Genomic DNA, 27,000 nt, shown 5'->3' with positions numbered 1-27,000 from the left:
ACTAGCTAATGTTTTTGATTCGTGAACTTCTTGAGGACAGGTGTAACTAATTTATCTCAGGAAATAAGTCCACCAATGAAGACATGACTATTTTATAAATGTTGATTTAGTACATGAAAATTATACTCACTTGTATTTTATAAAAAAGATAATTAAAAATGTACAATTTATGTTTTTATGTATCCATATCAAACCCATGTAAACTTTATATTTACTACTAATAGTAAGTATTGTTAAATAGTATGCAAAGATTGTAAGACATAAATAGTTAGAGATAACTAAGATGACTGCTTGGATTCTAAATAATGAGAATTTTAACATAGAAGCCATAGAACAGAACATTAATTTCCTTTCCATTTATTTTGTGTTTAGATATGGAAATCATTAAAACATTTTCCTGAATAGTCATATAGGTTTGTAAAGCCATAAATAAGACATCTTTGGATAGTGCCAGGTAATTTGTTTTGGAGGTAGCTAAAGAAAGAAGTGTTAAAGCAGTTAGTGTATGTGCGTGATGTGTGCACTGCCTGTGTGGCCTGAGGCCGGAGCTGCACGGTCTGTCATTCTCCACCATATGCTTCTAGACCTGGAGCTTGTAGGCTCTGGGTCGGTCTGTGCAGGGCTTACAGGTGTGTGCAGGCTGGGATCCGCAGTCCCTCTGCCCAGGCCTTAAATTAGTTATTGTTAAGTACTGTTTGCAAATGTATAATTTAAAATTGGTTACATAAATTTTGAGAGCTAAAATTTGGAAAGCCTGACTTTTAGTAATTTTAAATCCATATGCTGACCAAAATTTCCTAGTCCTTGAATGTGACCAATGTTTCTTTTTCCTTTAAAACAAAAATAGGATGAGCATGAAAGCTGTGGTTCCAACTCTACCAACCGAAGTCCTGCTGAAAACACAAAATCATCCGTCAAACCCCGAAGAATTCAGCAGGCTGCTCCTACAGACCCTGATTTGCCACCAGGTAACTTCACATTGAGATTACTGTTGTTACTGACCATGTGTTAGTGTTTGTAGAATATATATTTTCTGTCTTATTTGCTGGCATAAAATGTTTAGGTCATATGCACATGTGCTTTGCCACATGACTTGAACATGCTGGGTCCAGAGCCCTCACAGATGGCTCCTAGTCAGACTTGGTCTGTCCTTTGTGGCTGTAGTCAAAGCCTCTCCCAGCAGAGCCTCAGGGTTTTCTTGCCTTGCTTTGTGCTAAGAGCCAAGAGAAGGCACTGGGTCACTGTGTTACTGGATGCCAAATTACCAGGGAGATGATAGGATATTGTGGCTGTAGCTGAAAGATACCATAGATGCAACCTGTTTTATTTCCTGATGTCTTTATTCATCCAAGATGGTATGAATTGCAAACAAACACTTCCTAGGCAAACATTTAATGAAGAAAGATCATTACCTGCTAGCGTTGTAGTCACATTGCTGCCTTTACAAGTAAGTTGTCAGTTACTTCTCTTTTGATTTTTAAATTTGATTAGTCATGTTTTTGTGTGTTGTAGTGGAGACTGGTGTGTATGCTTTATTGTGCTACATTGTAGGTTCTCTGCTAGTTTTGGTTCAGTTAACATCAGAGGAAAGAATTAGACACACCATTTTGTCAGCCCTGCCACTCTCAAATATGTGTTCAGAGTTCCTGGTGCCCTTGAAGTGAGAATCCTTTGCACGTCTATGGGCAGCTTGGTGCTGATGCTTGCTACACCTGTCTCACCAAGTGACTGTCTGGGCTAGAGAAGGAGCCACAAGATATTCCTCAATGTTTCCAGAAGTTTCTCAACTTCTTACTAATCACTCCTTTGGGAAAAATTGTCAAGTTAGACTGGTAGCTTATACTAATTTATTAAATGTGTAGCTTAATTTCTTCAAATTCGACAATGTATCTTATTAGAATTTCCAGCATCACTCATGGTGTATAAACTTGTTTCTTGCTCTTTCCCTGTCTCTCTTGCTTCCTCTTTTCCTATATCTTTCTTCTCTTCTGTCAGTTTAAGGGAAATTAAGTTTTTTTGCATATTTTGTTTTTCTTAAGAAAAACCCCAAAATCTTGTTATTTTTTTTAACTTCAGATAGAACAATTTTAAGGCTGATTTGTGAACTTGGGTTCTAGATATTTAATGACTTTTTAGAGTCAGCATTAGGATTTAGACTGGTAAAGTTATGACAGTTGGGTAATTTTCAGTGTCATAAAAACAGCTGTGTTCTACGTGGGCAGCTTGAGGTAGTTTGTGGCTTAACATGTGCTTCCTGCCTTTCTGAGAAAAGCTAGGAAGTTGTTAAGCAGCAGCTAGATCCACTAGCTCCTCGAAGTCAGGACAGTTAATTTTTGCTAAAGGGGGAAAGAGAAGATTTGAGCATCTGATTGGGTAAGCTGACAGTGATCATTTATTCAAAGAATGACCTTTATTGCTATTATTCTGCCTTGTTTTTGTTTTTCAAAGTAGAGGTAGACTCCTGTTTCTAGCTTTCTTCGGGCAGAGGTATGTCTCTGTGGTTATAGTTTTTAAGTTGGAACATTTGTTTGGATTCGAAAATAATTTAAAACTTTAACATTTAAACATTTTTATGAATGTTTTGCCTGCAGAGGATAGAAGAGGGCCTGGGACTGGAGTTACAAGATTTGGGCTGGGCTTCATTGGAGAGTAGCCAGTGCTCTTCACTATGGAACCACCCTGCCAGATCCTCCAGAAGTGATGTTTAAGGAAAGTTTTGGTGTTGTCAATATAGGCATTTTTCCCTGAATAAATAGCTTTCTAACAGGCAAAGAGTAAGAATCAGTATCTAGAACAGTCTTCCAGTTGTTTGTCTTGACCGATGATTAATTCATTAATAAAGCAGTTTATTGGGTCACAATAAGCATTTTAAAAAACAAATATCTCAGGATAGAAAACCTCAAGATAATAGTGTGTAGTAAATGTGAGATCTGAGGTGTGTGTGTGTGTGCATGCGTGTGTGCGTGTGCATGTGTGTGTGTGTGTGTTTGGGCTAGGGTTTGATGTCATTCTGACTGGGTGAAGGTCAGCATATGTATTTTCTTTAAGTCAATTATAGAGGTCCAAGAGCAGTCTTTTGTGGTGATGAGAGTCTTGAGTTCTAGGCTCAGCTCCTCTGAGACACTGTTTTCCCTGTATGTTTACCGTTTTTCTGCTTTCCATGTTCTTTGCATATTGTATTTTGTTGTTCTTGTTTGTTTTTCACCCCCCCCCCTTCTTTTCCTTTGCTGGGGATCAAACAAAGCTTTACACAGGTTAAGCAAACACTGTACCACTGAGGGCCGCACTAGCTCAGGTTTCTGTATTTTATTTTGGTGTAAGATGCGTCCATGTCTCCCTTCAGTTCTGTATTCTCTGAATTAGAGTTTGGCTTTTATTGAAGGATTTTTTTCTTTAAAATATTCTTAAAGAATATTGGTTCGACTTCAGTTAAGAGTCTATTAATTGACTTACACTTTTTTTTTACAAAGTATTTTCTCTTAAATTTTCTACTTTAATTGTAAGCTAGGATGCTCAGAGAAAAAATTTGTTTCACTATGTAGATGTAGTACAGACGCATTACAACTCCCTCCCTCCCTCCCCCCCCCCTCTCTCTCTCACACACACACACACACACACACACACACACACGTATTTAGGGTTTAGTTAACCTCAAAACTATGTATTCATTGGATCAGAAACTATATCTTAGTCATTTTTGATCATCAGTAGCATGATAGCAAGCAAACACTTCTGTGATAGGCCGCTAAGGCCACGTAAGCCGTGCTTTTGTCAGTCTTCTGAGAATATTGTGAAACCAAGCTACACATGATTAGTAAAGTAACGACTATGGCTGTGTGCCAGTAAAACCGTGGTCCTGACAAATTTCCTATAGCCCATACCACCCTGTGGACCACCCTTTCTGACCACGATGCACATGATTATAAGGATGTAATTACTGATGATTTGAGTTCACATTTGCTGTTTTAAAGTCTTTTCTAAGATGTTTATGTTCCTGCCCTACCCATGCTTACTGTTTTTGGAGAGCTAAAGTAGCTGTCGCTCTGTGTGTGTTTGTAGGTTTTATGGCTGTGCTTGTTGGGAGAGATGGGTGGAGCACTTAGAATTACACTTCTTAGACTTGGAGCCTCACTTTACTCTGCGGCCGCATGCACACACACATGCACTTTGTTTGGTTATTTGAAATTTTTCTTGGTCTATTAATAGCATTATTCCAGGACATTTACTATATTTTATAATTTTTTTAGGAAGATCAGTACTATATAGTAGAGTAGTAGTAGTTTTTCTATAGTTTGCTAAACTAATCTTTTATTCTTTAGTATGTTCTCATTTTCAGTTTTATAAAATAGTTTGGCATATAGGCAGATAAATCTTTGCATACATCTCTTTATTTCCTTAAAGGGATTCTTACTAATTTATAGAATTAAAAGATATAAATATGTAATATATACTATATTATATACAAATACATGTATATTTATGATATAATATATATAACATAAATAATATATTTATATAATATGTACATATTATATATAATATATGAATGATTTTAATTTTTTCAGTATAGGTGACAAAATTGTTTGACAATCCTTTATTACATCAAGGTTTTGATGCATTACTGTTTTTACTATTATAAATGTTTTATTGAAATTTTCAGGTGGAAAAATGCTATCTCATACATTTTATAGCTATATATAATTAATATTTTATCATATTTCTGTTTTGTCACTTTGTGTAAAAAAAGCTTAAAATATTCTATTAACATATTAATATACTATTTTCAGTTACTGCCCTTTGACTTTTTATATATAAAATACCATTAGTTTTGTAGGATTAAAAAGACTTATTTTTGTGTATGCATGCATGTGTGTGTCCACATTTGTGCTATAGTGCATGTATGGAGAACAGCTTGAAGTTGCTCTTTCCTCCCACATGTGGATCACCAGGTCAGCTTGCTAGGTTTCTGAGGCAAGTTCTTTTACGTCCTGGGTCATCTTGCTATCCTGTTCCTTTGTTCTTTATTTTCCTTCTTTCGCTTCTGGGTAGTCTAGGTATGTTCACACACATCCATTCGTGGTACAGGTATGTTCACACACATCCATTCGTGGTACAGGTATGTTCACACACACCCATTCGTGGTACAGGTATGTTCACACACACCCATTCGTGGTACAGGTATGTTCACACACACCCATTCGTGGTACAGGTATGTTCACACACACCCATTCGTGGTACAGGTATGTTCACACACAGTAGCCTGGGGTTAACACTGAACATTGTTTTTCTGTTGCTCACCACTTTATTTTCTATGGGACTCAGGGTCTCATATTTGAGTGGCAGGCACTTTCCTCACTGGAGCATCTCCTCAGCCGTGTATTCCCTCCCCCCACTTCCCCGGGACAGTGTCTCACCGTACAGCACTGATTGTAGACCCCAGAGATCAGCCTGCTGCTGTCCTCTGGCAGCTCTGTGCTCCGTAATGTTCTTTCAGCTGTCTCTCTGTCTTCTTGTGCACTCGTGTTTCTCCTCTACCATGTGTCCGTGTTCCACATTAGCGAGTCCTGAACCCGTGTTTCTCCTCTACCATGTGTCCGTGTTCCACGTTAGCGAGTCCTGAACCCGTGTTTCTCCTCTACCATGTGTCTTAGATATTGCTGTTCAAACACAGTCAGGGTGTAGTAACATTGCTGTATTTTAATTTGTTAATTGATTTTTGAGATCATTTCTTGTTATGAAGCCGTGGAACTCTGCTTTCTTCTGTCTCAGCCTCTAGGACAACTGGGAATGTAGGTATGTGATGCCATACCAACTGTTGACAAAACAGGCAGAAACCAGACAAAGTATGTCTGTAAAACAGTGATCCTTGTGTGGGATCTAGTGTTAACATTATTAAATATGGCTTCTGGATTAGTATATGTTCATGTTCATGTTTCCTTACAGTGTCTTTTAGTAAAAGTATATGTTGGGCTGTCTGCTAGTCTAGTTTATTTAAACTTTAATTTCATCTTTACAGAATATTCTAGCAATAGTCATCTTTTACATACTTTGTTTAGCAGCATTTTAAGAGTATTTGCAGACTTACAGCCAGCTAATTGAGCCCTTTCCTTACTTTGTAGGATACGTGCAGAGTCTGATTAGACGAGTTGTAAATAATGTAAACATTGTTATAAATAATCTAATACTGAAATATGTTGAAGATGATATCGTCCTTTCTGTCAACATCACTTCTGCTGAATGCTATACTGTGGATGAATTATGGGACCGTGCATTCATGGATATTTCTGGTGAGTAAATGTTAAGAAAATAGTGTTTGTGCATACTTATCTGTAAGTGATAAAATTGCATTCATTTCTTAACCTTTTTGGGTGTCTTTTTTTTTTTCTATTTTTTTTTTGAGACATGATTTCTCTGTGTAGCTTTGGAGCCTGTCCTGGAACTTGCTTTGTAGACCAGGCTGACCTCGAACTCACAGAGATCCGCCTGTCTCTGCCTCCCAAAGGCTGGAATTAAAGTCGTGCGCCACCACCGCCCGGTGTTTTTTGGAGACCTTTTGGTAGCTGTAACATAAAGCATATGAAGTGGGAAAAGTGCACGTCCACAAAAGTTAGCATATAACTATGGGAGGTTAAAGCAGTTGAAGAAACCATGAGACTGGCCTGGAGGGGTGGCTCAGCCATTAAGGGCTAGGCTTACAACCAAAAATATAAGAAACCATGAGATTGCTTTTGAAAATTAAAAATTTTTATTCTCTTTTACCTATCATATGATTTTTCAACTATGATACACAATATTTTACAGTATAATGAGTTATACCAATAAAAATTAAATTTGCTTTGTATTTTTATTGCTTTTTTAATGAAACAGAGCAAGAATATTGCCTTACATACCTTTATAGGAACATCTGGAAGTCTTTGATTGTCTTGAAGCTTTTGGCTATGGCTTGTCTCATTCTCTGCAGTGCTGACTGCAGTGGGTGTTGTCAGCCACGACTCTGCTGGACACCCACACTGCTCGTTAGTCAGAGGAGGGTCTAATTAATCAAATAATAAAATTGGCATATGTCTGATACATTTAGAAATGCGTCTCATTTTCCTTTTTTGCTCACAGTGGTTTTCTTTTTTCTTTTTTAAGCAACTGATCTGGTGCTGAGGAAGGTTATCAATTTTTCTGACTGTACAGTTTGTCTTGATAAAAGAAATGCCAGTGGTAAAATCGAATTTTACCAGGATCCTTTATTATACAAATGTTCTTTCAGAACTCGCCTTCATTTTACATATGATAACCTAAATTCCAAGATGCCATCTATTATTAAAGTGAGTATCTCTTTTTCTAGTAGTTTGCTTACATATCTTTATTTTGTTTATTGGTTCTTGTGCATTGTAATTATAAGGGAAAATCTCCAAAGTAAAAATGAACTTCATCAATATATGTACTATTTGGTTTTTATAAAAAGTTAAATATATTAGTTTTCATTTTGAATTTTTTGTATAATGTGTTCTGGTAGAGATATTTTGGAGGCAACCTCTTCTGCAGTGATGAATGTCCTTTTTGGTCTTGCTGGCTATTACTGGTCCTTACCTTGTTTACAGCCTGAGGATGTCATATGAAAACGCAGCTCAAGGCTCTGAGATTTCACTGCAGTACCACTCAAGAACTTAGCACAGCAGTAATCCGTATTTTAGTCCTTAAAATTTGCTTGGCCTTTTATAAGGCTTGAGATGACAGCCTAACCGTATACTTTAGCTTATTGGCTCAACAATTTTTGCTGCTGCTGTCGAGCTGGGTCTAACTCTGTGTCGCCCAGGCTATCCTGGAATTCATTATGTATCTCAGGCTGGCCCTAAATTAGTAGTAATTTTCCTGTCTTAGCTTCCTGCATGCTGAGCCACCATGAGTTACCACACTAGGGCAAGTATTAGCTTTTGATCCATAGTTTCAATATGTAAGTAAAGTTTTGGAGCACTGGAGCTTCCCAGGACGTGTCATGCTGTTGTTGTCTAAGGTGCTGTATCTGTGCTTGCAGCGTCTGTAAGCTTATGTCTTGTTTCATTACCCACCAGTTTTCCGAGCATTATCACATTTTATGGCTATGTCCGTATAAAAATTAGATTTTCTTTTAACATTACGTTTTAGTAAAACACTTTAATAAAAAATATAGATATCTTTTATTGAATCTTTGAAAACTGATTTCTAAGAATCCTGGAATTCTCAGCTTGAAGGGACCTTGGGGAACATGCATTTTAATATTCTTAATTTTCTGGATGTGGAATCCAAGGCCCAGATAAGTGATTAGGTTGATGTCATGTAAAAAATTGTGACCCTGGGGAAGAGTGCTGGATGACTGATTGCTGGCTTCGGGCTGCTGCAACAGGAGGCTCCACTCATGCACACACAAAATGACTCCTCCCTCATCATTATTATGTTCCTTTTTATTGAAAATAGATTTTTTTTCTCATAAAATATATCCTGATTATGGTTTCCTTTCTAGTCCTCCAAGGGCCTCCCAACTCCACCCCCATCCAGATCCCCTCTGCTTTCTGTCTTTCATAAGAAAACAGCCTTCTAAGAGATAATAATAAAATAAAATATAATAAGATAAAACAACTGATATCTCAGAATAGGACAAAACAAACAGAAGGAAAGGATCCCAAGGAAAGCACAAGGAGCACACTTAGGACTCTCTTAAAAACACTAACCTGGAAGCCATGATACACACCCAAGGGACCTTTGTATTCCGTGTTTTGTGTGTTCATGTGTGTGTTGGTCCTGTTGTTCCATTAGTGTTCTCCATCCTCTGGCTCTTATACTTTTCCACCTCCTCTTCTGCAGGGATCTCTGAGGGGAAGGATTTGGTGGAGACATCCATTTAGGGCTAGTGTTCCAAGGTCTCTCATTTTCTACATAATGCCTGGATCTGGGTCTCTGTATTTGTTCCGTCTGCTGCAGGAGGAAGCTTCTCTGATGATGGCTGAGCAAGACACTGGTCTCTGAGCACAGCAGAGTATCATTAGGAGTCATTTTATCGCCGCATTCTTTTAGTAGAATAGTAGTATTTGGTTTTCTCCTAGGTTGCAGGGCTATCTGTGGGTTACTCCACAAGCTCTGTTCCGCCATTGCACTAGCACAGCTTCCAGGGGGACACTATTGTGGATGAGAGGGATTTTAGCTGGGTTGGTCTTTGTATTTTTCCTTTGCAGCATGCAGAGTGCCTTCCTGCACCAAAACTGCTGGAATTTGGGGGTGAGGGGCTCTATGTTCACCAGCTGAACTTTTCCATGTTCAATGAGTTGTGTAGGTATTGTCTCAGCAATAGGGCCTTGCTAGTAAAGTACAGAAACACTGCCTACTTTATATTTATGTATGAAATTTTGTTTTTCCTTGAATAGGAATCAGTTATCTGAATTTTACTTTTATTTCCCACTGTGTTCAATCTGTATTGGTTTATCTATATGTTAGTCTTTCCTTCTATATTTGAGTGTGTGTGTGTGTGTGTGTGTGTGTGTACAGGGGAAAGTGTTACTAAATAGTATTGGTATCTCTGTCTCAGAAAATAAACTTCTGTTCCTAGCCTTGGATTGGCTATTGAAACACATACACATGCTTTAGAACCTTGATTTGTATTCTAAGTGGACCTTGAGTTTGTGATATCTTCCTGTTTTATCCTCTATAATATTTTGTATTATAGGCTTATATTGTATCATCATACCTGGCTCCAAAACATATTTTGAAATCAAATAATAGGTGTGTGGAAGCTTTACTATATAAAACAATCTTGCTTGTTAGTGCAAGTTTAGTTGTCCCTTACAGGATTTGCCTAGAGGTTGAAAAGTGCCTCAGAGCAACCAAGTTTTTTTGTTTTGTTTTGTTTTTTGAGACGGGCTTTCTCTCTGTAGCCCTGGAACTTGCTCTGTAGACCAGGCTGACCTCAGACTCACAGAGATCTGCCTGCTTCTGCCTCCCAAGTGCTGGGATTAAAGGTGTGTGCCACCACTGCTTGGCTTATAAGTGTTTTTAACTCTGCTGATTGCCACAGAAACTTATCAAGTGGATGTGGCTAAGTTTCTGATCACTTAAGTTTTTTCTTAATTATTATTCATTTTTATTTTTAATTTTGTAGACCTTTCTCAATGGCTAAAGTGGATTTTGAATATATTTGTGTTTTGTATACTGTTATAATTTCCCATGTTTCCTGTGAAATGTGTTTTAGAGATTGTGTCATAAGAAATAGATCATATGGAAACATTTCATTTCCCCTCTGTTTTTGCTGTTTACTCTTTTTTTCTTAAAGAATGAAGTTTGTATATAAATATTTAGTCATGTATAAGTAATTCCTTAGGAGAGGTTTCAATAATATTATAGGTATAAATATCTTAATAATGGGTTTAATTTTTTTGTAAGGCTTATAAATCTGTCTCGAACAGTTATCTCCAGAGAGATTTAACCAGGACATATAGCCATTACTATTAAGGGGACTGTTCATATTATACTCTATATTTCCAACTTGTTAGGCAAAGAATGACAGTTCAACTGGCATTTATTTCTTAGCACTATGAAGAAAATCTGTGGGCATTTGATTGTTGAGAATTGATTTAGGTTCTTTGTCTCTTTCTGGTGAGGAAATAGTTACAAATTGATGTGTGTATTAATGATAGATTTTCCTTGTCTCTTGTTTGTCTTGCTAAGGCTGCTTTCTACTGTGCTGTTGTTACTTCAGGGCTTGCAAGGCACAAGGCTGCAGGTGGCCGGAAACCAAAGATAGTCTAATTGTAACAGACAAAACTCCAGAGAAGCCCAGGCTGGGTGTGTGGTACATGGGTACCTGTAATCCTAGCAGTCTGAATACTAAGGCAGGAGGATTTGCAAGTTCAAGACCAGCCTGGTTCTGCTCTCATACAAATTTAGTAGCAAATTTACATTCTTCTTCCCACTCATTTCCTATCCTGTCATGGCTTATTCACTGTGTGACTCTTAGGTAACTTTGGTATTTGAAGTTTTCTGTCCCCCCGCAGACCCCACCCCACATACCTCTTTCTCCCTGGCAGGTACTGTTTTTTGAATGCCTTGATTTCCAGTAAGGTGATGACTGTGACCTCTTTTTCATGTTTTGTAGATACTCAAATGCTAGTTATTCACAACAAACCTCGAGGAACTTGATTTTATGGCTTACTTGTGTGTCCCCCCATGTTTATGTAACAAAAGGAAACTTACAGTTTAGCTATGTTTGTATCTCATAGTTGTCTTTCTTTCTTTTTTTTTTTTTTGATTTTTCGAGACAGGGTTTCTCCGTAGCTTTTGGTTCCTGTCCTGGAACTAGCTCTTGTAGACCAGGCTGGCCTCGAACTCCCAGAGATCCGCCTGCCTCTGCCTCCCGAGTGCTCGGATTAAAGGCGTGCGCCACCACCGCCCGGCAGTTGTCTTTCTTTTTAAGGATAACTTTGAATACTATGTCTTATTTGGTATTAATCTTATTCTTTTTTTTTTATTGAAAAAAAAAATTTCTGCCTCCTCCCAACCTCCCTTTTCCCTCCCCCTCCCCCCTCTCCCCTCCCCCACTCCTCTCCCCCTCCCCCCACTCCTGTCTCCCTTCCCCCACTCCTGTCCCCCTCCCCCCCACTCCTGTCTCCCTCCCCCCACTTCTCTCCCCCTCCCCCCACTCCTGTCTCCCTCCCCCCACTCCTGTCCCCCTCCCCCCACTCCTGTCTCCCTCCCCCCACTCCTGTCCCCCTCCCTCTCCAGTCCAAAGAGCAGTCAGGATTCCCTGCCCTGTGGAAAGTCCAAGGTCCTCCCCCCTCCGTCCATGTCTAGGAAGGTGAACATCCAAACTGGCTAGGCTCCCACAAAGCCAGAACATGAAGTAGGATCAAAACCCCATGGCATTGTCCTTGGCTTCTCATCAGCCCTCATTGTTCGCCATGCTCAGAGAGTCCAGTTTTATCCCATGCTTTTTCAGTCACAGTCCAGCTGGCCTTGGTGAGCTCCCAATAGATCAGCTCCACTGTCTCAGTGGGTGGGTGCACCCCTCGTGGTCCCGACTTCTTTGCTCATGTTCTCCCTCCTTCTGCTCCTCATTGGGACCTTGGGAGCTCAGTCCAGTGCTCCAGTGTGGGTCTCTGTCTCTATCTCCATCCATCACCAGATGAAGGTTCTATGATGATATGCAAGATACTCATCAGTATGGCTATAGGATAGGGTCATTTCAGGTTCCCTATCCTCAGCTGCCCCAGGAACTAACTGGGTTGGATAGGGGAGCAGGGAAGTAATCTTATTCTTTTCTTATAATTAATTCATGTTTTAAATTTTCTGTCATGTTTTAATAACATTAAAGCTTGTCTGAAAAATTCCTTGAATAGTTACTTGATTTTATGTATTTGATAGTAACACTTTAATTATTTCCATATTTATATATTTATAATGGGAATCTTTTACCCAGTTTTAACATTTGGTTTTAGAATGCCTATGGTTAATAAAATTGAAAAGAATGATTGAAGTTCTACTAAAATGATTTCATGAAACTTACTATGCTTTGAAGGATGAAGGGTGGAAATACTGTCAATATTTAATTATTTGGTGATATAATTTCTCTTCTAGAATAGTCTAGAACTCTAATATGAATATATCTTCTGGTTATTAACTCTGTTTCTACAGTATTTGTCTTAGTCTGACTTTCATCTAAAGTATAATTATCACAGTAAATACTTTTTAATTCCTAAAATTTTAGAGTAATATTATGGTTTAATTATTAGGAATGCTTTTTATATTATATGTCATTTTAGGACTTGAAATAGGTCAACTTACTTTAAAAGATACTTTTAAACATTTTTTTGATAATGCTTGTTTTTTTTCCAAATACAGATTCATACTTTAGTAGAGAGTCTGAAGCTTTCTCTCACAGACCAGCAGCTGCCCATGTTCATCCGTCTCATGCAGCTGGGGATTGCTCTCTACTATGGAGAAATCGGTGATTTTAAAGATGGTGAAACCGAGGACCCTGCCTGTCACAGCAAAGACGCATTAGGAAGCCTTGCAGGTCAGCACAGTGCAGACTTCGTTTAGAACTGCCGAGTTTCACTGCTTAAAACTTCAGCTGCATCTTTCTGCAGCGACTGTTTGGTCACGCCCCATCCTGACAGCGTCTGCTGAAGCCAGCATGTGTTCATGTGTCCCTATTCTGATGTGTATGTCATCACAGCTCATGGCGTTAGTTTGCAAAGTTCTGATGAGTAAATATTTTGAGTGTTTTCATAGGCACTGGCCTTTAGTAAGTTTTTTATCCTTGTAAAATATATGCTAAATATTGCACATTTCAGAGCTTTTCCTGTTTTATTATGAACTTGTGTTTTTATGTTTTGGATTCAAGTCACATTTATGAGTTTTCTTTGTCAGCATGTGACTTGCTTATGACGTGTGTGGGAGGGGCGGTGTGGCTGTGCCTGTGGATGTCAGAGGAGACTTGGTGCAGTCCTTTCTCTCTCCCGGCTGGGCTGGTGTGGTCAGCCTGTGGTGCCAGCGCCTTTGCCCTCTGTGCCACCTTGTCAGCCCAGCCGCCTCATGTTCAATAGGTGGTTCTTGAACAGAAGTTGTCAGTGTTGATAGAATAACTTCTGCTTGCAGTGCTGGGGTTGGGGCAGTTGTGAAAGCCTGTGCTCTGCTTCTTAATGACGGAACAGGCTTAGCCGGCTCTGTAGGAACAGGGACCCTGCCTGGAGAATAAGGTGGAGGGAGTGGAGAACACCACATGTGTACAACACATGAAAGAAAATGCTAATTTCTGTGACCTAAGAAGTGGCTAGGTTTTTTGTTTTGTATGTTTTCAGAGGAAGAAAACAACTCTGTTTGCTTCTGAAGGACTTTGATTTAGTTTTCCCATTTTTAAAAGTGAGAATGCTTTACTGTTTTATTTATGGTGTGTGTATGTTTGGAAAAACTTGCGAAGCTCTCAGAAAATTCTGAGCAGCTTGATCGTGACATTTGCTGGTGTCCTGGCTTAATGGAAGCTTTCATTCCTAGACATCTGCAGCTTTCCTGTGTGTGTAGACAGTGTGGCCAGACTTGTTCATTTCTTTGCTGATTCTCACACTTGCCAGAGCTCAGCTAAGCTTCCCTCACCTATTAATGTTTATCTTTCTCTCTGTGTTTCTTTTTATATAGTTCCTAGTCTCTGAATAAGTCACTAATTTTCTTCTGCAACTCATTTGCTTTTAGCTTCATCTACCATTTGTTAGTGTTTGTAAGTTAAGAGACTTCTGTGATTCATGCCATTTTAAGCATTTTAGAACACATGTCTTCTGTTTATATAGCTGTTTAGTGTCCTGTTCTAACACTGTGATCTTTATTTTTCTGGACTTGTTTCTATTGATTTGCTTTCCCTCATTATGTTTTTTTATTTGCCTTAATAAATTGTATTTATTCTCTGAGTTGAGACTCTTACTAGCTGGCTGTGCTGGACTCAGATTGGTGGGCAAGCAAGTGCTGCACCAGCTTCTGGGGTGACCAGTGATGTGCACTGCTGTATCCAGCTGCCTGGTAGTTTTGATCGAATGCTAGGCACTGTGGAGTTTATCTCGCCGAGTTCTAGATGGATTTTTGTTTCAACAAACAGTGACAGTACTGGAAATGATTCATGTGAGGCTTGCTTTAAGCCTGTTAGATGGCAGCAGGGTGACTATCAGCTTAAGTTCCCAGGTCTGCTATACTGTTTTCTCATCTAAGAGAGACTCCTGAACCTGAGTTGGGCTTCTCCTTTTATGAGTATGGCTTAGAATTCTTTCCAGCAGTAAGATGGGGTTGTTGAAGAGTTCCCTCATTGATGATAGCCATTTTGTGTGGAAACTTTTCTTGTATTTTATCTTTTTTTTTAAATTGGGAGGATAAATTCTCCTGAATATTTTAAATACTTAGGGTAAATATATGGGATTATAAAAGAAACTAATTATATAGTTCTATTTATCCTATTTAAATGTTCTTTATTTAGTTAAAATGAGTTTATTTTGATTGGCAGGTACTGAAGATGAGACAAGAATAGATATGCAGTATCCTGCTCAGTACAAAGGCCAAGAATTCTATTCCCAGGACTGTGAGGAGCCTCAGGGATGGGTGTCCTGGGCCTGGTCGTTTGTTCCTGCCATTGTGAGTTATGATGTTGGGGAAGAAGACTACCTTGGGAGTGACCCTGCATCAAACATGCATCAACAGAAAGTGCAAACCCTGAAGGACCCCATTGTTTCTGTTGGGTTTTACTGCACAAAGGCAACTGTGACTTTTAAAGTAGGTTTCTCTTTCTTTTGTTGCTAATATCTGTTAACTTCAGTGTTTAAATTTTAGCAGTACTGCACTTTAACCAAGGGGGCTTAGCGGATGAAAGGTAGAATCTCACAATTCTTCATTAAATTGCACGATCCTTCTAACTGAATTCTTGAATTTTGATTTCCTCTTGTTAAAGTTGCCACCACTTTTCTTTCTTATCTACGTCATATAAATTCCTCTGTGCTGGGTTATTCAGTTGTCATGTAACCCTGCTTTAATATTAAAAACAAAATCTCATAGCTGGGGCTAGAGAGATGCAGTGTCTTGGTGATTAAGAGTTTTGGTTCCTAGCATCATGTCAAGTTCCAGGGGATCCTACACTCTCTTCTGGCCTTTGTGGGTACTGCATTTATGCGCACATAGCCCCCACATAGACAGACACATAATTAAAAATAGTCAATCTTTAAAATGCCTCATTTTATGATTTTTTTAACAAAATATTTTGTTGACACTTTAATTTTTATATTAACGAGACTGAATGTGATATTTTCACACATACATGTAGCACGCATCAGAAGCTAATTGTTCTCTTTCCCTTCTTTCAACCCTCTGCCATGCCTTCTCAACCTTTAGTAATCACTATTGCACTTTAAGGCCATCTTCTTTTGGCTTCCTCCTTTGTTTTCTCTGTTGTTGTTGTGTGTGTGTGTCCGTAATGTTTTCTATCTCCATCCATTTTCCTGGATCTTTCATTCTTTGTTACTGAGTAATAAATACCCCATTTTGTGTGTGTGTGTATCACTTCAGTGTCATTTACTTGGTGATAAGCTTCTAGGCTGCTTCTGTATCACGGCTTTAAATAAATGAAGGCATAATAAGTACGGGTATGTAGGAACGTTTTTAGTCTTTGAATATGTCTGAAGTGGGTGACTGGATCATCCCAGGTATCTCAGTACTGTTGTCCATTGGCCATGTTCATTTGTATTCTCACTGGGAGCATTTGAAGTTCTTTGCTAATGCTTGTAATACATTTCTGTTTCTTCTTTTAGATTTACTTATTTTACTTCATTTGTATGAATGTTTTGCCTGCATATATGTATGTGTACTGTGTGATTGGTGCTCGCTGAGGTCCTGACACTGGACTTAAGAATAGTTGTGAGTCCCCATGTGGTACAGGACACTGGATCCAGCCCTCTGCAGCTGTGGCAAATGTGCCTAACTGCTGAACCATTTCTCTAGCCACATTTTAATTTAATTTATTTATTTTTGCATTTTAATTTTTAAAGGAGTATTTTCCTCTTCTCTTTGCTTAAGAATTCAATTTTGTTTTTACATCCTTTTATTTTAAACAGCATTCAACATACTTTACTACCTTCTTTACTAAAAATGAATATAACTGTATTCAAATACAGTATACAACACGTGTGATCACAGCGAGAAAAAGGGAACATTCTTTTGTATAATCATAGTTACTAATACTTTGGTGTCCCTTATTAGTTCTTTGACAATATTTTCTTCCCTTTCAAATAGAACTCAGCTTGAATTTTGAGTTGTTTCCTAGCTTTTTCTAATACCATTGCCATACACATCTTTAATCAGTTCTTAATTTTTGCAGCAAATAGTTAATTAATTATTTGACTTAGAGTCCTTTTAGCACAGGCTGGCATCAAATGTTCTGTTTAATAGCTGTGGATAATATTGCATTTAGTTTTTCAAAAATTTATTTATTTTTATTTTATGTGCTTTGGTGTGAGGGTGTTAGGTTCCCTAGAACTGGAGTTACAGACAGTTGTAAACTGCCAAAGTGGTTGCTGGGAATTGAACCTGGGTCCTCTGGAAGAGGTGTCAGTGCTCTTAACCGCTGAGCCATCTCTTCAGCCCTCAACATTGCATTTCTGATCCTGCATCGTCCACCTCTGAAGTGGTAGGTAGGGCTACAGCCACCCACTGCTCTGCCCAAATTCAAATATTTATTGATGCCACCTGTGTCCCTCTGAGTATGACTCAGTGAGGTCAGCAGTCCTGGTCTGTTAGGACTTACATTGTAATTAAAACCAATGTGAGGGAAAACATGTTTATGAATAAGTTAGGTAAGAAAGAGAGGAAGGTAACAGTGAGTGTTGGCATTGAAAGGGAGAGGATTATTCATTTTAAAACCGGTTGACTGAAGAAAGGTTGTCTTGTGAAGGAAGCATTTAAGCAAAGGTGTGTGGAAGAGAAAGCCTCGTGGGTATATGGGAATGCGCTCATTCCGGACTAGCAACTGGTCAAGAACTATCAAGGAGGCAGTTTAGAACACCAGAGCTAATGTGTAAATAGTGTAGAACTGTCAGACAGTGGGGGTTCCAGCAGAGCAGTGAATCACTCAGATCGTTGTAAACTTGTCTTTGTTTTGAGTGAGTTAGGAAGCTTTTAGATAGACTCAGACTATCCCTTCGAGTGGATCCTTGTGAGCACGGATGCTGCCGGGGTCAGGTTTGTACCTCTGCTCTTCCTGGATGGCAGTGTGCTGTCATTTGCACCTTTCATGCTTTAACACGTATAGTAATAGAACACTTGGTTTTTCTGTGCTGTCCTGCCTTCTCTACTGTTCTATAATTTAAAAATTCCAACCTTATCCATGTTATGAATATTGTTTTCTAACCCACTATGTCAAGTCAGTCATATTCCATACTTCTTACAAGCTGTTCACAGACTGAGTTTTTAAGCTGAGTTCTTCAGGATGCGTTTTTAAAAGAATAAGTAGTGAGGGAAGTAAAAGATTAAAAGTGAAGTACTGCTCTTTCTAAAGATTTTTGCCTATTCACGTTTAAAACTGAAATTTATAATATTTTTATTAAATTACAGATAAAAATAATTGTATTCCATAGAACCAGCGTAGGCACTTATATGCAAAATGTCTATGGAGGGTCAGTATTTGTTATTAGTCGGGAAATGTTTTTAAAATGTAAAGCATTTGTGCTTCTCAAATTTTCTTTGAGGAAAATACGTTGGTATGTAGGAGGAAAACACTGGAATTCAGGGTTCCGCTTGGATTTGAAGAATGTATGGACTTAATTTGTGGTTTATATTTTGGTCAGAAAATAAGGTCATGTTTCTATATTAGCATTTGGAACACTTGATATTAGTCCAACAAAAATCATGCTAAATTAAATGTAGCATTTTTCTAGTAATGTTTAAGTTGTTCTTGTAATGTTTAAGTCCTTTTAATCAATTAATTGCTTTTTCTTTAGAGTAATTGTAGACAGCTGAAGGCTGATCAAATTTTAAAATTCAATTTTACTTTAATATTTTAGCTTTCAGAATTATGTTTAAAATAACTGAGTATACCGTTACTAGAAATATATATTAAATAAAAGCTTATCTGTAACAGAAAATATATAGAATTATTAGAGTAAATGAGAATGATTAGTTGCTTCTCAGTATAAAGTATTTAGACTTAAAATTATAATTTCCAGTTGAATAACTTTTATTTGGTTTAAATAAAATATCTTTTATTTGGTTGAAAATTGTGATCTGTTTTTTGTATTTCAATTTGAAGAATATTATATATCCATTTTGCAGCATAATTGTAACCAAATCATTGCTAAATCCACGAAGGACACGTTAATTAAAGAAATAACCCTTTCATATGGGAAGGAATAAAGTTTGAGCCCCGTTTCCCTGTGTTTGTTATGAGTTTGTGCTATCGTGGTGTGTTAACCCAACCAATAAGTAAAGACTGATGCAGTGCTGACCTTGTCTAGACTGTAATTAACCCCTGTCATTTTCTTCCTTTCTTTTTCTGTTCTTTGATGCGGACTAGGATGGCCTATTGTGTTCAGAGAAGTGCAGTTGAGGTCAGGTGCGCCAGCTCGCCTACTCCCAGGGCTTCAAAGGCCAGGGGATTTGTGGCAAAGTTGAGGCCATTCTGGTGCTCTCATTGAGCTCTAGACAGCCAAGGTTACACAGGGAGAAACATCAAAAAAACCAATCAACCAAACTCTTTTCCTTTAAAAATAGTGAGGAATCTTGGAAATGATTGAAATATATGAATTAAATCATAGTATATATGATATATGTTATATATGAATAAAACAGGTGAAAGTCATAGTATAATACATTTTTGGTAGATTATTTGAGCCACTTTATGAGTGGAACTGTGAATATATGTACCCTTTTCTTTTTAAAGTGCTATGAAGGAGTTAAAATGTTGCGTTTATGTTGCAAATAGCATGTTTGACTATTCTTTAGGCCATGGATAATTTGTAGCAGCTGGGGTTTTTTTTTTTTTGTTTTTTTTTTTTTTTGCACCTGTTTTTCTGCTTAGTAATTAAATTTCCTGAATCTTAAAATTGGCCTTATTTCATGATGCAGAAAGGAAGATGACAGTGCATTGCTTATTTACGGCTAGTTCTGATTTACTTAATATTCTTCTGTTTCTTAGCTCACTGAAATGCAAGCCGAAAGTAGCTATTATAGCCCACAGAAAGTAAAGTCTAAGGAAGTTTTGTGCTGGGAACAAGAAGGAACTACAATTGAGGTAATCTTTAAGCATCAGACGTGGTAACGCGGGCTCTGTAATAGTTGTGTATTTAAAATACTTAGATTTATAATTTTATAATCTTGCAGTCTTTCTGTTTGAGTCAGCATTGTCGGTTGAAATGATTATTCCTTTAATGTGCAACCGGGATTTGTTTTATAATGCCTGTCTGTGTGGTGTGGGAGGCATGGTGTTCACAGAATGATGTCCTCTGAGGCTGTGAAAGTCTTAGTGTCTCATCTTTGAATGCTTTTGAAAGGCAGCATGCCTGTTTCATGTAGAAAGTCTACAAAGAAACCTGTCATGTCCTTATTAAATACAAGTGTTTAATTCTTATATCCCCCTTCCCTTACAGGCCCTTATGATGGGAGAGCCTTTCTTTGATTGTCAGATTGGATTTGTAGGTTGCAGAGCCATATGCCTTAAAGGAATTATGGGCGTTAGAGATTTTGAAGAGCATATGAACAGAAGTGAAGCTGTAAGTCAAGGTCTTCCCTTATTTTAGATAGAATGCCAGGATAATGAAGTATACTAATTACCATACAAGATCTGCTTGGTACCTTCATCTGTGGCTTGAAAAGAGGGCCTTTTTTGTTCCCTCTCTATTTCTATGTAAGGAATTATGTATCTCAGGAGATATAAAAAGTTGATATCACTTAACACTTGAACAATCAGTCCAAATATATTTCATTCATAAATGTTTCCTTATTGTTTAAGGCAGTTGCTTGGAGTTCCTTTCTGGATTAGTGGATGTTCTTTGTCAAAATGAGCAATAAATATGGTGATAGCCTTCCTTCCCTTTTCATAGGACATCAATAAATATGGTGATAGCCTTCCTCCCCTTTTCATGGGACATCAAACTTTACTGACTTGTGTTAAGTACTAAATGAGTCTAGTATAAAAAGCTTCTTTAGTAGTCTAATGACTTTTTCTCCTGTTAAGATTTATACATTAATTTTTCAGGAAGCCTGCTTCTTCATTTGTGGTGAAAATTTGAGTACAAAAGGTTTGACATACCTTACAAATTCATTGTTTGATTACCGAAGCCCAGAGAACAATGGCACCCGTGCCGAGTTTATCTTGGATGCAGCTCACCATAAGGTCAGGGAATAGATTTTTGAGCCAAATTCTTGTTGTGGTTGGGTGGACACATTGTGTGAATACTTGTGATTGCTGTTTGCGTCTCAGTTTCTTCCAAGCACTGATTGTTTACTGGAACACTTGGAAATTATTTGTTCCAAGCTCTAGACCTAGAAAGACTTAAGGGATATGCAGAAATGTTTGGCTTTTTGTAGTGTATCCATAGTTTGTTTATGCATACTTCACTGTTAGTTAGTTATGGAGGAAACATGTAGAATCACGTTTATTAATTTTTGTTGTCTCTAACATGTAAAATTGATGAAAAGGAACAAAATTTAATTTTCACTGCATACTTTTTTCCTTTTTCAATTTTTCATGTAATATTATATTAATATACTTATAGAATATTTGTGCATTTTCAGATAAATATGTTCAAAGTTACTTTTGTATTTAAGTAATATAAACTTATAATTTACATTTTAATTTTTCAATTGAGATTGACTTTCATAGTTAAAACTAAATAGTTCAATGTTTCCTGGTGTGATGAGTACACATTGAGAACATTTTAGTGTACCTTCAGTGTTTGAAGTGTCTCATGTCAGTATATTGAGGTAATTATGGACTGACTCTGTTTGAGGGATACATTACTGCACAGTTTTGTGATAGTGATAAAGTTCAAGAGTGTGTACTACGCACTCGGTAGAGCCGTTCATTCACTAGACAGTGTTCCAGATGTCACCTAGGAGGTTGGCATTGGAGGAACACTACATTTCTTAGGAGTGAGTTCCTTGGATAAACCTCTCCTCTTTGGCTTTGGCAATCCTTTGGGTTGATGCAGTATATATGGTTGTGAACCAGAGGTATTCTGTTTTAACACTCTGTTCTACCCCATGTTGTGCTTGCATTTCTTTATTGGCAGGAGACATACACAGAAATAGCTGGCATGCAAAGGTTTGGTGCTTTCTACATGGATTACCTGTATACAGTGGAGCACAGCAGGGGCAAAGGTATGGGTTCTCTTGCCTTTGCATTGACCTCTGCTGAAGCAGCAGAAAATAAAGGGCCTTGGCAGACCGTATTCTGTTACTTTACATTTATCTTCAGGTATCTTGGGGTGAAGGGTTTAATTTTAGTTTTGTAATAGAATTTTAGTGTTAGAATAGAATGTTCTGGCATTTTAAATCCTTCACTTGTATAGCTGTATGAAAATACATTTAAAATAGCCAACTATATTATTAGCATTTATGCATATTACATATAAAATTATACATATACAATTTCATTTTACAGTAGCATGTCAGAAAAAACAGTTATTTTAAAGACTACATATAGATATTTTTACTTAAAAGTTTGTTGAGATGAACAGAGGAGTGAATAGACGTTGAGTAAATGGCAGTTGTGAACTGTGTTAAGGGCGGTAGTGCAGATAGAGGAGCTGGGCAGTTGTGAACTGTGTTAAGGGCGGTAGTGCAGATAGAGGAGCTGGGCAGGTGTGAACTGTGTTAAGGGCAGTAGTGCAGATAGAGGAGCTGGGCAGGTGTGAACTGTGTTAAGGGCGGTAGTGCAGATAGAGGAGCTGGGTAGGTGTGAACTGTGTTAAGGGCGGTAGTGCAGATAGAGGAGCTGGGTAGGTGTGAACTGTGTTAAGGGCGGTAGTGCAGATAGAGGAGCTGGGTAGGTGTGAACTGTGTTAAGGGCGGTAGTGCAGATAGAGGAGCTGGGTAGGTGTGAAGGGCGGTAGTGCAGATAGGAGGAGCTGGGCAGGTGTGAACTGTGTTAAGGGCGGTAGTGCAGATAGGAGGAGCTGGGCAGGTGTGAACTGTGTTAAGGGCGGTAGTGCAGATAGGAGGAGCTGGGCAGGTGTGAACTGTGTTAAGGGCGGTAGTGCAGATAGAGGAGCTGGGCAGGTGTGAACTGTGTTAAGGGCGGTAGTGCAGATAGAGGAGCTGGGCAGGTGTGAACTGTGTTAAGGGCGGTAGTGCAGATAGAGGAGCTGGGCAGGTGTGAACTGTGTTAAGGGCGGTAGTGCAGATAGAGGAGCTGGGCAGGTGTGAACTGTGTTAAGGGCGGTAGTGCAGATAGAGGAGCTGGGCAGGTGTGAACTGTGTTAAGGGCAGTAGTGCAGATAGAGGAGCTGGGCAGGTGTGAACTGTGTTAAGGGCGGTAGTGCAGATAGAGGAGCTGGGTAGGTGTGAACTGTGTTAAGGGCGGTAGTGCAGATAGAGGAGCTGGGTAGGTGTGAACTGTGTTAAGGGCGGTAGTGCAGATAGAGGAGCTGGGTAGGTGTGAACTGTGTTAAGGGCGGTAGTGCAGATAGAGGAGCTGGGTAGGTGTGAACTGGGTTAAGGACGGTAGTGCAGATAGGAGGAGCTGGGTAGGTGTGAACTGGGTTAAGGACGGTAGTGCAGATAGGAGCTGGGCAGGTGTGAACTGTGTTAAGGGCGGTAGTGCAGATAGAGGAGCTGGGCAGGTGTGAACTGTGTTAAGGGCGGTAGTGCAGATAGAGGAGCTGGGTAGGTGTGAAGGGCGGTAGTGCAGATAGGAGGAGCTGGGCAGGTGTGAACTGTGTTAAGGGCGGTAGTGCAGATAGAGGAGCTGGGTAGGTGTGAACTGTGTTAAGGGTGGTAGTGCAGATAGGAGGAGCTGGGCAGGTGTGAACTATGTTAAGGGCGGTAGTGCAGATAGGAGGAGCTGGGCAGGTGTGAACTGTGTTAAGGGCGGTAGTGCAGATAGAGGAGCTGGGCAGGTGTGAACTGTGTTAAGGGCGGTAGTGCAGATAGAGGAGCTGGGTAGGTGTGAAGGGCGGTAGTGCAGATAGGAGGAGCTGGGCAGGTGTGAACTGTGTTAAGGGCGGTAGTGCAGATAGAGGAGCTGGGCAGGTGTGAACTGTGTTAAGGGCGGTAGTGCAGATAGGAGGAGCTGGGCAGGTGTGAACTGTGTTAAGGGCGGTAGTGCAGATAGGAGGAGCTGGGCAGGTGTGAACTGTGTTAAGGGCGGTAGTGCAGATAGAGGAGCTGGGCAGGTGTGAACTGTGTTAAGGGCGGTAGTGCAGATAGAGGAGCTGGGTAGGTGTGAACTGTGTTAAGGGCGGTAGTGCAGATAGAGGAGGTTGGGGAACACAAAGCCAAAAAACAGCAGCTTGTTTGAAGGGTTGAAAATTTCAGAGTTGATCTTGAAAGTAAGGTCTTTTATAAAGAGAGAAGAACATACCAGCAATATTTTGTCTTTTTTGTGATGTTTTTATAAGTGTAGTTTTCATTGATCATAATTAAGTATGACATTCATGCGCTCACTTTTTTATGTCTGATTGATGCTTAAAATACTAATATAAAATGGACTTCTTGTAGGTCCAGCAAATCAGCAAGACTTTCCTTCAGGGAAAAATGAGGACTTGGGAATAGTCCAAGAAAAGTCTACTAAAAGCCTTGTTATAGGCCCTCTAGATTTACGCTTGGACAGTAGTGCAGTGCATCGGATTTTGAAGATGACCGTCTGTGCTTTGGAACATGAATATGAGCCATACAGCAGGCTGAAACCAGGTTTGTTTTTAACTTCATTCTTGACTGCCAAGGTATTTTTGGTTGTGTGACTCAGTTTTTCTCTGTTTTTCACTTTTGCTCTGTTATATTTTGCTTGGTAGTATGGGCTTTCACGTGAGCATCTGCCACATGAGTGAGTGAGCTCGTTTGAAGAAAGATTAGAAATGAAATTTGCAGTTTTTGCTGTAAGGACTTCATGTGCTGTATTCCTGGAACTCAGATGCTGGTGCCAGCACTCTGTGGCTGCTTACAACCACCTATAACCTGCGTTCAGGGGATTCTGGCCTCTGTGTGTACCAGGTCCATATGTGCCACACAGACACACATACATGCAAAAAGCTCACACATAAAAGAAATCCTAAAAGAAATCTATCTTCATAGGATCTTTGTCTCTACCTGTACATATCTTTATCTGTATATCTGTCTGTGGCAATTTTTTTTTTTTTTAGTTTGTGTCTTGTCTTTGTACTTTTAATTTTAGTGGTATTTTAATGTTGAGAATTGATATTATCTTAAAGAAATTAGAAACTCCTGAAACGATATATCAAAATAAAACATTTAATCTCTAAATACCTCAGACTTATACATTTATATTATTTAGAATTTGTATTATAATTGAGAGTAACATATTTTATGACTTTCTTTAAAATTAAAATTTTAATTTCCCTTAAAAATTGGGGAATTGTTTAACTCAGTTTTTAGTTGATTAAAAAATTAACTTATTTACAATATTCTTTATTGAATTTTTATCATTTTTATTTTAGAAAGTAAGAATGAAAAGGAAACAGTACTGAATTCTGAGGAAGTGGCTTCTCTGGAGGAATATATTCCCACTCGGCACACAAGCGTTACTCTTCTCAAATGTACTTGCACGATTTTCATGGCAGAATTCAATTTGCTAGACCGCTTGCTTCCTGTCATCATGGGCGGAAAGGTACATCTGTTGTTCAGTGACCTATTCCTGTGGGGCATGCATGATTTCCAGTATTAAAGTGTATCCCTTATGGAGTAAATTCATTATAACTATAGTTGTTGATTTTTAGAAAGTAACATTGTTAAAAAATGTTGAAATAAATCTAATTTAATGCCATGTAAGGAAATGCTAAAGCGGGGCGTCTAGAAGTGAGAGCCTCTACTGCTGTTTTACTTGGCAGTTGTTTAACAACTTCAGCTCTTCTCTTCTCTTCTGGGTGTTCTGTCTCAGACAGTTGTTACATTAGGTGTTAAAAATCAAAAGATCTGCTGAATTTATTTCTTTTAAACATATATTTACATTCTGTATGTGCCCCCCTTTTGCTATAGCACAGTTCTGAAGGTCAGAGGACAAACTGTGGGAATCAGTTCTCTTCTACTACGCAGGGCCCAGGGATTAACCTTAGGTCTTTAGGTTTAGGGTGAGTCACCTCACCTGCCCTTCATTTCTTTATTTATACAGTGAAGGCAAAATCAATATTGCTGTCAACTTCTTTCCCTTATGACAGCACTGCAATCAAAGGACCAAGTGACTTATGTGTGAAAGAGCGTGTGTTTTTCCTACACTGCAGCTAAATTCTTTATAGGTCCCCAGCTGTACGTATTTAGAAAGCCCTAATGTCTTAATCTGAATGAGAGAAGCCAATAATCTAAGGAAGTTGTCTTGTTCCTATTCAGAACCGGAACTGGGCTGTTTTTGGACTAACACACTTCTGTTTGTACTTACTGCTGATATATTACCCCTATCAGGGCTCAAAGAAAATGGGCAAGAAAAGTGTCCAGTGCTCTCTTCTGACTCCTGCAGAGTAGGCACAGCCTTACATAGATACACATGCAGGCGAGTCATACTCATGAAATAACCCCAAAACAAAATCTAAGGAAGAAATATTTTCTCTGCAAAGGAGCAGAGACGGAGTGCACAGCCGACTTGCACTAAGATCTACACAAGTGAGAAAAAGGAGGAGTAGAAGAGCTATGAGTTGGGGACCTAGGACGGGTTATCTCAGAAAAGCATAATTGAAAATGAAGGCGAAGCCAAGAAAAATATTGATAGCTTTTGCCAGTAAACTCTTAGAATTTATTAAGATATTGGATTTTTGAATATGGACTTTAATACTAGTAGCATCAAGTAAAAGATTTAAGTAAAGAATATTAACAGATTTTGAGCCGGGTATACTAGTTGTACGCCTTTATCCCAGCAATTGGGAGGCAGAGGCAGGCCATGTCTCTGGTTTTGAGGCCAGCCTGGTTTCAATAACATTCAGAACTACATAGAGAGGCCCTGTTTATAAAAAAAAAAAAGAAAAAAAATGAATATCATCAGAAATAAAAGGAACTACTCCAGGATGTTAAATGTGTCTGTTTAAAGAATTAAGGACATACACAGTTCCTGCAGATGTTTAGTCAAAGGGAGTATTCTGTATGATTCTTTTATGCGAAGTTTAAAAAGGACAAAAATTGAACTACAGTGATTAAGTAAGAATGTTGGTTTCTTCCAGTGGCAGTGTCTTGACCAGAAAGGGAGTCAGTCAGCCTTCTGGAGTCCCTCAGATGGGCGGGAGTTACACAAAATCGTTGTGCTTCTCAATTCAGACTGGTGTGGTTCATTTTATGTTTTTTTTCCCCAACAGGAAGCCATAG

General features: G+C 38.7%; 1 protein-coding gene across 3 annotated transcripts in view; it reads left to right on the top strand.

Moving 5' to 3' along the window:
- The window catches only part of Vps13b (vacuolar protein sorting 13 homolog B), a 470,084-nt gene that overhangs the window by 24,434 nt on the left and 418,650 nt on the right, over positions 1-27,000 (top strand). For all 3 annotated transcript variants that reach the window (XM_041637454.1, XM_041637453.1, XM_041637452.1), the window contains exons 4-14: positions 848-968; positions 6,120-6,287; positions 7,135-7,316; positions 12,856-13,030; positions 15,002-15,267; positions 19,673-19,768; positions 20,124-20,246; positions 20,732-20,869; positions 21,768-21,855; positions 24,196-24,387; positions 25,152-25,321. In XM_041637454.1, coding sequence (XP_041493388.1) covers positions 848-968; positions 6,120-6,287; positions 7,135-7,316; positions 12,856-13,030; positions 15,002-15,267; positions 19,673-19,768; positions 20,124-20,246; positions 20,732-20,869; positions 21,768-21,855; positions 24,196-24,387; positions 25,152-25,321 — 1,719 coding nt within the window. The remainder of the gene's footprint in view (positions 1-847; positions 969-6,119; positions 6,288-7,134; positions 7,317-12,855; positions 13,031-15,001; positions 15,268-19,672; positions 19,769-20,123; positions 20,247-20,731; positions 20,870-21,767; positions 21,856-24,195; positions 24,388-25,151; positions 25,322-27,000) is intronic.

Source organism: Microtus oregoni, unplaced genomic scaffold (assembly GCF_018167655.1).
Source record: "Microtus oregoni isolate MIOR12 unplaced genomic scaffold, Mior012 000053F_ref0000044, whole genome shotgun sequence".
Classification (NCBI taxonomy): Eukaryota; Metazoa; Chordata; class Mammalia; order Rodentia; family Cricetidae; genus Microtus; species Microtus oregoni.
The sequence above is the reverse complement of the archived record's forward strand: the minus strand, read 5'-3'. Positions and strand labels throughout refer to the sequence as shown.